This window comes from Ammospiza caudacuta, chromosome 23 (assembly GCF_027887145.1).
Source record: "Ammospiza caudacuta isolate bAmmCau1 chromosome 23, bAmmCau1.pri, whole genome shotgun sequence".
In the NCBI taxonomy this organism is placed as follows: Eukaryota; Metazoa; Chordata; class Aves; order Passeriformes; family Passerellidae; genus Ammospiza; species Ammospiza caudacuta.
The window spans coordinates 7,431,586-7,442,093 of NC_080615.1; the positions used below are offsets into that span (position 1 = coordinate 7,431,586).

General features: G+C 49.0%; 1 protein-coding gene across 1 annotated transcript; it reads left to right on the forward strand.

Moving 5' to 3' along the window:
• Positions 1 to 301: 301 nt before the first annotated feature.
• Positions 302 to 10,061, forward strand: POU2AF2 (POU class 2 homeobox associating factor 2). The gene is made up of 5 exons (XM_058818962.1): positions 302 to 482; positions 2,457 to 2,566; positions 7,270 to 7,312; positions 8,282 to 8,586; positions 9,663 to 10,061. The coding sequence occupies exons 1-5, from the start codon at positions 473 to 475 to the stop codon at positions 10,059 to 10,061; spliced, it is 867 nt and encodes a 288-aa protein (XP_058674945.1). The 5' UTR covers positions 302 to 472.
• Positions 10,062 to 10,508: the final 447 nt, after the last annotated feature.

Here is a 10,508-nt window from a genome sequence, read left to right on the forward strand (position 1 = left end):
CTTTCCTGAAATTTCCTTTCCTGAAATTTCCTTTCCTTTCCTGAAATTTCCTTTCCTTTCCTTTCCTGAAATTTCCTTTCCTTGTCCCTTCCCTTCCTTTCCCTTAAATTTCCTTTCCTGAAATTTCCATCCCTGAAATTTCCTTTCCTTTCCTGAAATTTCCTTTCCTTTCCTGAAATTTCCATGGAATGTCAGCTCAGGCAGGAAGGAGCTCCTGGGGAAGGACCCACACTGACCATGCAAAGTGGAGCCAAACACAGATCCAGGGATTTGCATTTAAGCAAATCCCAAACGAGGCACGGTGCTGGAGACGTCCCTAAATTCTAAAAACCCATTTCCGCCCGGCTCAGCTGGAACTTCCCCAGGGAATTATGAGCACGGGCTTCACTCTGCTCTGGGAAGCTGATGAGGGACAGATCTGCCCCAAATTCCTGCAGGATCTGGGAGCTGGGACTCGTCAGCAGCACCAACAATGGAAGCAGGTGAGTTCCAGCAGCTCAGCTCCTCAGAAATTGAGGAATCTTCATGGCAATATCAGGGAAGGAACAAACTGTGCTGTCCTTGGGCTCCTATTGAAAAAAAAAAAAACCAAAAAAATCTGTCTAGAATAGACATGTGACATCTTAAATGTCCAAGAATTTAATAGTATCAATTAATATTCTGCCTTCTCCAGAATGAATTTATATTCCTTCACAGGGCAATGCTTTGTTCCTATTTTTATTTTTTTTTTCAAAAGGCCGTTAGATCAAAGTGATGTGAAATTGGATTCAGTTTGCTTGGAAATTATTTAAACTCAGGCCTGAATCAGCATTTTCTTCCCCAGTGCTGCCAGTGGCAGAGTTGTCTGAAGATTTTTGGATAATCCACAGGCACCAACAGGTCCAGCTGTGTGACAGCTTCAGCCCGGGGTTAGAGGGCTGAGTGATGCTGAATTAAAACAATTTGGGCAGAGGAATAAGTGAGGATGTGAGAACAGAACAGCAGAGGGGTGTGGAAATGATTTTCTAATGCCTTCAGAGCACAGCAAAGGTGTCAGGAAACCTGCAGAGCACCAGGCCTGCTGGAATTCCTCCACCTGGGAGAGCTGATGTCCATTTCTGGCCACTTTTGTTGCTTTTTTTATTTGGGTACTCTCATCTCCACCTCATTTTTGGGTATCTCTCCCTTGCTTTGTGTTTGCTTTGTGCCTGGCCTTGGCTGAAGCTCTCTAGTCAGCACTCAAACACCAACATAAAATTCCTCTCGGCCAAATTTGCAGCTGCTATGACCTCAAAAATAATAAAAAACCCATTTGGGGCAAGGCCGAGGCAGCAGTGTGTTGTTTAAAACCCTCCCACCTCTCCTGGTATGCGCGTGTGTGCACCTGGAGCCACAATGGCACCAGAAACGGAGCCAAGGGACACATCCTGAGGGGCAGAAGAGCCAAATGATAAGTCCTGGAGATCAAACACATCAGCTGTGCCCTGGCAGTTTGCTCTGCCTCGGGAGAGCGTGCCTGTGTGTTTTCCAAGGGATTAGCTTCAAAGGCAGGCAGGTTTTTTCCGGGATAATTCAATAAAAGCCCCCGTGGATGCTCCTCCCTGGCTCCGCAGGTGCCAGCTGGGTTCAGGCAGGATAAAAAACTGTCCCTGCATTGTCCCCCAGCTCTCACCTGTGCCGCAGTCTCTGTGCAACCCCCAAAATCCAGCCCGGGCTCAGGGGGAGGGCAGATCCCTCGTGCCAAAGCCACCCAGAGCTGCTTTGGGCTGTGCTGGGCTCCAGGGCAAAAAACAGAGCCAGACCCTGCAGGTGCCAGGGCAGGGAGCCTTTGTGCCTTCCCAAAAGAATATTCTATTAATATCAACCACAATATTTTATTAATATTAATATTATCTATCTAAATAATAAATACATTTTCTATATTCTCTCTATATATTTCTATATATGGGAATATATATAATTTATTATATATATATATTCCCATTATATATATATAAATATATCTAATATTAATATATTAGATATAATATATTATTCTATATTATCTATTATATATAAAATATATAATGTATATAATATACAATATATATAATATATAATATATAATATATAATATATAATATATAATATATAATATATAATACATAATACATAATATATAATATATAATATATAGTATATTATATATTATATATTATAAATTATATATATTATATTATATATTATATATTATATTATATAATATATATAATATATAAAATTGAAAATATAATATATATATTATATAATTAGATATATAATATATAATAGATAATTTCCATACCTAGAAAGATATCTTTCTAGATTACAAATACTTCTGTATTTCTAGATCTAAGAATTGCAGATTTGTACTTTCCCCTCCCAACCCGACGCACAGAGGCGCTGAATTTGCCTCTCGCGGCTGCTCTGTGCTCTCCCTGAACCCTGCCCTCGCTCAGTCCCTGCAGATTTCGGCAAACGCGTGTACCAAGGGGTGCGAGTGAAGCACACGGTCAAGGATCTCCTGGCTGAAAAGCGATCCCGGCAGAGCAGCGGCTCCCGCTTCAGCGTGAGTCCCGTCCCGTCCCCCACCCCCTTTTTAACCCCATAAATTCCCTCATCCCACCCTCTGCTTCAAAACCAGTCTGGGACACTGCCAATATTGATAGAATTAATATAATTAATATAACGCATGCCCCAAAACATGATGGCTCCTTGACTTTCAGATCTCTCAACCTTAAATGCCTCAAAGCCCTTTTTTTTTTCCCCTTTTCCAAGCATGGCAGTGATGTTAAATCCCCTTTTCCTTTCACATCCCACGTGTGACACCTTCCCAAGCCAAGTTCCTTTTCCAGCAGCTACACTTGGACAAGTCAGTGCCCTGAAAATATCTGTTCTTCCCCGAACGCTGAGCTCCTTCCAGCTCCTCTCAGGGTGCCAGGGTAGCTGCAGGGATGTGATGGGCTGGAAAGAGGCCAAGCATCAGCTTGGAAGAGATGATTTCCTCTTCAAGTGCTTCTATGGCAACAGCAAACCCAAGTCCTGCTGCACTACATTGGGTTTACGTCTCAATTGCCAGCCAGAAAAGTGAGGCTGTCCCAGAAGGGGACACGATATTGTGATGGCAGGATGAGGTGGCATCCAGAAGGGGACACAATATTGTGATGGCAGGATGTGGTGGCATCCAGAAGGGGACACGATATTGTGATGGCATCCAGAATGGGACACGATATTGTGATGGCAGGATGAGGTGGCATCCAGAAGGGGACACAATATTGTGATGGCAGGATGTGGTGGCATCCAGAAGGGGACACGATATTGTGATGGCATCCAGAATGGGACACGATATTGTGATGGCAGGATGAGGTGGCATCCAGAAGGGGACACAATATTGTGATGGCAGGATGTGGTGGCATCCAGAAGGGGACACGATATGGTGGTGGCATCCAGAATGGGACACAATATTGTGATGGCAGGATGTGGTGGCAGCCAGTGGCACAAAGAACCTTCCCTGGGTGCTCCTGGCACTCCCCTGTGCTGGGCAAAGCTCCTCACCTCCAGCTGGGGCAGTGGCAGAGGAGCAGGAGCAGGAGCTGTGCCCTGCAAGGAGAGAAAGGCAGCAGAACCTGGGATCACTGACAGCAGAAATTGGGAGTTCTGATGCTTTTTTCCCCAAAAACCATTCACCTCTGCCTTCTTTTTTATACTGAAGGAGCCTCACAGTGACTTACTTGCTGTGACTTTCAGGCCCACTAACTCTGCAACAAAACAGGCAGGAAAAAATCCCAAAACAGGATTGGGCATCACCAAACAGCAAAATCCAGCCACTCATCCATCCCCACAGGCTCAGCTGCTGCAGGCAGGCAGAAGCCCCCTGAGGGAAGAGTCACAGGGCAGGGCACACTCCCAGCAGGCAGATATTTAGGAAGAGTTCTCTTGGAATCTCTAGCTGATCAGAGTGACCCTGAGAAGAGTTTGAAAGTCTCTTTTCCCAGCCCAGAGCTTGAAGAAAGAGTCAGGGCTCTTCATTTCTCAGTCCCAAAGTTGTTTATTGTATCTTATCTATAAAAAATTTTCTCCTGCCCTGCCGAGGTCCATCCAGCAGGACAGTTCCAGGCACTCTGCCTACCCCCAGGGTGGTGTTATGTCTTTATACTAGAAAGTACGTGTACAATATTTACAATTACTTTCCAATACCCATCACCTATGTTAGACAGTGAGCTTCTACTCTAAACCAATCTATAAGTGCCACCATCACAGCAGAAGATGGAGGCCAAGAAGAAGAAGAAGGAGAAAGGCTGGACATACCCAGTTCCCTCCATCTTGCCTCCTGAACCTCCATACCAAAAACCCCAAAATCTACTTTTCCACCCTGTGATAACTTCACTATTATTCTACCTAAACTGTTGTGGCTTGCTGATCCTCATACAAGGTTGGTAATTTGCTCCATGGGTCATAATCAAACCCATGGGGGCATTTTGGGCTCTGTGCCAGGGACTCTGAGCCCTCTGGCAGGGTCTGGGCTGCTCAGGACAGCCAGAGGGATGTTCTGGGTCCTGACAGAGTTCTTGGGAAGCAGCTGAGAAAACAGCTCCTGTTGGTGCTATCACCAGTGACCTGCTCCCTGTGTGGAGGCGGCAGCTTCAACAGCCACAGAGGAAACGCCCTGGGACTGTAAAACCCTCCTGGCTTTTTTGTCCTGGGCTTTGTGCTCAGAGACCAGCATTGTGTGTGTGTGTGTGATGCAAAACCAGCCCTGCTGCTCATTCCCTGCGAGAGACAAAAAATGATTGTGCAGGGCAAACATCCGTATTTGCTTGGACGTATCATGAAAAGAGCAGCTGGGAGTGCAGCTCTGTTTGTCTGGCAGAATATAACCCAGAAAACAAGCCAGGGGCAGATAACTGAACACCCCCGTGACTGTTGGTGATGCAGAGTCATTTAGCTGCATCTTTTGTTTGAGGGTGATCTTTGCTCCAGAATTAAACCAGCCCTGGGCAGTTGTTGGTGCCAGGCCTCTACTACCACCCTAGCCTGAACCTCCTCACTCATCCTCCTCCTTAGCCTAGGAATAGTCTATGAATGAATTCAAGGTGGATTAGAATGAGCAGAATAACAGAAAGTTAGTCTAATTAAGACAGTTGATTTTGACTAAACAAATGATAGCTCCCACCCTATAACTTTCTTTATGTCCTACCTCCATCTAAGCTTCTCCTCAGCCTTCAGCCTCAGCAGAGCAGAGTTTTGGGATGAGGTTTCAACAATTTCCTGGCAGCCAGGCCCTGCACATGTGGAGTGATGGAAGTCAGGGGGTGCTGTGAGGAAACCCACCCAAAATCAGGGCTCAGGGCTGGGATTTAGGGAGGCTCTGGATTTTCCTTTGCATAGGGGGAAACCTGCAGCTGTTCTCTGCAGGGTGAAAGGATTCCTGTGAAAAGATTCCTGTTTTCTCTGAGGTGTGGAAGGGGGTACCTGCACAGGTGAAGCAGTGCAGTGCTGTGGTTTAAAGAGGATTCATTGCTCAGCGCTCCCAGGGCAGGGACACACAGCCAGCACTGCCCTGCCCAGGCCCAGCTTTGCTTTTATGGAGGATTTCTGTTCCTTCAGCTGCTCCACTCCCCCAGAGAGGGGATGCCCTGATGCCAAAGCATTGCCACAGGGCAGGGCCAGGTCATCATTTGGAGCTGGATCCTTGAATTTAGGCAGGTTTGTAGGGGAGTTAGGAGGCAGTGAAGCAGCAGAGCAATCCCAGGCAGGATCTGTGGCTGGCCACGGGCAGGGCAGGCTGAGCCCAGCTTATCAGCAGCTGGACACACTCTGGGCCCCAGGGAGGCTGAGCAGAGCTGCAGGAGATCCAGGCTCCCATTGCCATGGCAGGCAAAGGAAGCAGAGCAGGGAGGAAATGAACTAATGGGTCTCAATTAAGGCAGATAAGGAGCAAGGAGGGGAATGAAATGCAGGGCTCTGCTCTGATGAGGCCAAGGATGGGCTGCAGCAGAGGCTCCTGCACTGAATTCAGGCAGGCAAAGCCCTGGTGGCTCCTGGCACCTCTGGGACTCCTCAGCACAGGTGTGTACACACAGCCAGGCAGGTCCAGGGGCTGTTGAACAGACAGGATCAAAGATTAAATGCTCTGGTAACTGGAAATGATCCCTGCTGGAGGCTGCCAGCCGTGCCCAGGGAGCTGGCAGAGCATCCCAGCTGCCATCCCTGCAGCCCCTTGTGCTCTGGGCAGCAACTGAACCTCCCAGCTTGGCTTTTCCCTCTAAAAGTGACCTGGATTTGCATGGGATGGCTTCAGCTGGGGACAGGTGCAAGCCCTGCCCGTGTGACAAGGACACTCCTCTGTCCACAAGCCCAGGGGCTCCTTCCTGACACCTCCTGTCACCTCCTCAGCCCGTGTGGCCCGTGCAGGCTCAGGGCTCATTTCCATGGTGGAGCAGGGAGCAGCTGCAAACCTTCCCTTGCAGCAGAAGGAAGTCCTCAGAGCTGGCAAATTTAATTCAAATCTAAACCTCGAAATTTGGTTGCCTGCTGTGGCAGGAACCTCCTGTTTGCACTATGCAAACTGGACAGAGCGTGCCACCAGCATGGCAGGGGACAGCAGAGTGACAGCAGAGTGACAGCAGGGCAGCTTGGGGCTCTCTGTTCCTTTCTGGAGCCCCCAAAACCAGAGCTCAGGGGGATTCCAGAGCAGCAGATGCCTTGGCCAGGTGCTTTGTAAGGAATTAGGCACTGGGAGCACCACTCCAGGGGTAATTCTCTTTTACCTGGGAACAAGAGGAGAGGATGATGATTAATATTATTATTATTATTATTATCATCATCATCATCATAACCATTGCTGTAGGACCCAAATAGGATTTAGGAACTCTCCACCCACCCACCCTCCCAGGAAGGGCCAGGTAAAGCAGCCGTGGGGCAGCAGAGCCAGCCCAGCTGAGCTGGAATCTGCCCCTTTTGGCCACTCAGATCTCACATCTCACCTTGCCTGGTTTGTGCCAACACCCAAGGACTCCTCAGCGCTCTGCCTGCCTTGAGGACCCTGTGGGACAGGAGGAAGAAGCCAGTTATGTTGATACTCCTCCTCTTAGCAGCTCTGCACAAGACCTTCACAATCTCTGCTTAGCCTACATCTGTTAATTCCTGTGAGGAAATCATGGAGTTAAACCCCTCACAGCAGCCAGGCTGAAATAATGTGTGTGAATCCCACTCAGAGAGCTGCCTTGCTTTGGAAAGTCATTCTTTCAAACATCTCTTTATCTTTTGCAGGGCAGCACCAGCACAGCACAGTCACCCTTTGGCCAAATGCCAGGTGAGGTTTGCCCTCCATGCTAAACGCCTTCCATGCAGGTGGGAGGGTTGGCACAGCCCTTCTGTTCTCCTCCAGAGGATGTGGAACAAGCCCCAGAGCAGGGCCACCCCTCAGAGGGAGCCCAGGAGGAAAGTAATTAAAAGAATCAAAAAAAAAAGAACAGCAATAATTTGTATAAAATCCTCAAACTGAGTAATTAAAGCAGTTCCCACCTCCTTTAGCAGAGGAGCTGTGCAGAACCCCTCCTTTTCCTACTGTGTTTTCCCATTTTCCCTGGAGCTGCAGAGAGAAGGCTCAAAAGCAGGAGCTGACCTGTTTCATCCCTTGGCTCTCGGGCAGGGAGAGCAGAGTGAGGCTGGAACCTCCTCCCCAGGGCTGTGGCACAGCGAGGAGGAAGCACAGGCTGAGCTGACCTCCATCCCCCTGCCCTCCTATTTAAAGCTCCCCCAACACTTTGGGTTTGCTGCCGATGGAGTCACCAGGTGTAACCAAAAGCACCTCTGTGCCCACACACCTGTGTCAGGGCAGGGATGTCACCCTGATTTTTTAAGATTTTCTAAGCCTTCTGACGTTTACATTCTTGTAGCAAACTTTCTCACACACTTTCTGTAAATAAAGTGTGTTTATATATTCATTGTTTTGCATTCCTTCATGGAGGAGGAGAAATTTGATGGGCTGTTGGTTTGTGCAGTGTCATTGGAGAGGTGGCACAGTCACCCTCCAATCCACTGTCACTCTTAGAAAACTATAAATGTTGGAGTCAGAAATTAAACTTCCCTTTTTACCTTGAGAGCAGCAGTGTGTGCTCATGTTGTTTCGTGTCCTACAGTGCCACAGGGTGGGTTCCTGAGTGATGGTGGAGTGAAAAGAGCTCTGCTTTGCACCATCATAGGGGTGTCCATCATTCTGTGGCAGCTGTTAGAATTTTCTTTACACTTTTCCCTTTCCCACCCCATTTTCTGTCCCCAGGCTCTCCCACCACCGCTGGTTACTACGGCGTGCGCAGACCCTTCCCACCCGAGCTGGATTTCCACGGCACCAAGCAGTTTGGCAGCGATGCCTACCCCTCCCCTCTGGCCTCCAAGCCCTTCTCCTGCGACCCCTCTGCCCCCCAGGGCTGCCCAGCCCTCCTGGAGCCCTATCTCAGCGAGCAGTTTGGGGAGCACCGTGCTGCTCCTCCTCCTCTCCCGGCTGCCACCAGCTCCTTCTTCAGCGCTCCAGCCGTGCCCCCTCTGCTGCCATCCTTCCCCAGTGACACGGGACACTTCCTGCTCGTGAGTGCCTCCATGGCTCTGTCCCCAGGGCAGGGCCACCCCCTCTAATGTGGGGTTCAGTCAGGGGGGCTCGTGGGGGAAGGATGTGGCTGTCACAGGAGCAGCCATGGCAGGTGGGACAGGGCTCTGCAGGGAGGGTTTTTCTCTTTGGTTCCATCTAAATGTGGTTTTTCTCTTTGGTTCCATTTCATTGTCCCCTGTTCCTGTTGGAGCCATCCCTGGAGACTCCCATTCTGCCCTGAACAGGACACTGCCCCCAGGCTCGGGGTGGGATTGTGCAGGGCCAGGAGCAGGATTTGATGGTCCTGGTGGGTCCCTTCCAGCTCAGGATAACTCTGTTATTCTATGGTTTTATGAATCCCTCCCTCCCTGAGGTTCTAGAAACAGCCCTTGGTGACTCCAGGCTCCCTATCCCAGCTCCACTCACAGCCCTACCACAGAGCTCCTGGATCCTGTGGGATCAGGGCTGGTCAGTCCTACTGGGACCCTGCCCCAGGCCCTGCTGCCAGGACGGATGTTCCCTTTCACACTTACAACCCCAAACACTGCTGATAGGAGGGATGTTCCCTTTCACACTTACAACCCCAAACATCACTGATAGGATGGAAGTTCCCTCTCACAGCTCAAACCCCAAACACTGCTAACAGGATGGACATTCCCTTTCACAGCTCAAACCCCAAACACTGCTAACAGGATGGATGCTCTCTTTCACACTTAAAACCCCAAACACTGCTAACAGGATGGATGTTTCCTTTCACACTTAAAACCCCAAACACTGCTAACAGGATGGATGCTCCCTTTCAAACTTAAAACCCCAAACACTGCTGATAGGATGGATGTTCCCTTTCACACTTTAAACACCAATCACTGCTGATAGGATGGATGTTTCCTTTCACACTTTAAACACCAATCACTGCTGATAGGATGGATGTTTCCTTTCACACTTTAAACACCAAACACTACTCCAGAGCCACAGAAACCCTTTGGGCATTCCCAGGGATAGAAATTCCATTCCCTCCAGGACAGGCTTTTGTTCCTAAGCGTTCTCCTTGCCTTCTCTCCCTGTTTCCCTGCAGAGAGAGCCCTGGGAGCAGCCCTCACCCGAGAGCCTTGGCCAGCCTGACAGTGCCTGCTCGGAACCACTGCAGGCGCTCCCTGCCACCTCCAGCTGCCTCTCCCTGCCCGAACCCGGAGCTGCTTCCCCGTTCCGAGGCTCAGGTTGGAGCCCAGCCCTCCCTGGAGCCCAGGCCTACCCTCTGCACCCCCTTGAAGATGCCCACTACTCCCCCAGCTACGCTGCCACCTCGCCCTACAGCCTGTCCCCGTTCATGGCTGTGGCCAGCGAGCCCTCCAGGATGAGCCACCTGTGCCCAGAGCCACCCTCGGAGCCACCACACCTTCCCGAGCACTCTGCCTGGGCCAAAGAGGATGGAAGTGCCCTCTGGGGGACTTATGAAGGCAGGAGAACTTACTGAGGAGAGAGAAGAACTGGAGGAAAGAGAAGCAGACCATTATAAAGCAAATTTTACGCTCCTTCCTGTGGTGGTGTTTGCAGGGTTCCCAGGATGAGGGAAGAGATGAGAATCTTGACTCCATGTATCAGAAGGCTGATTTATTCTTTTATTATATATATTAAAAGAAAATTATATACTAAAACTATACTAAAAGAACAGAAAAGATTTCATCAGAAAGCTAGAAAAGAATAGAATGATAATAAAATCTTGTGACTGCTCACAGCCTCGACACAGGTGGCTGTCATTGGTCATCAAGTAAAAACAATTTCACATGTTAAGTAAACAATTCTCCAAATCACATTCCAAAGCAGCAAAACAGGGAGAAGCTGAAGCTTCCCAGCCTCTCAGAAGAAAAGATCCTAATTAAAAGATTTTTCAGAAAATATCTCTGAGACACCTTCCTAAAAC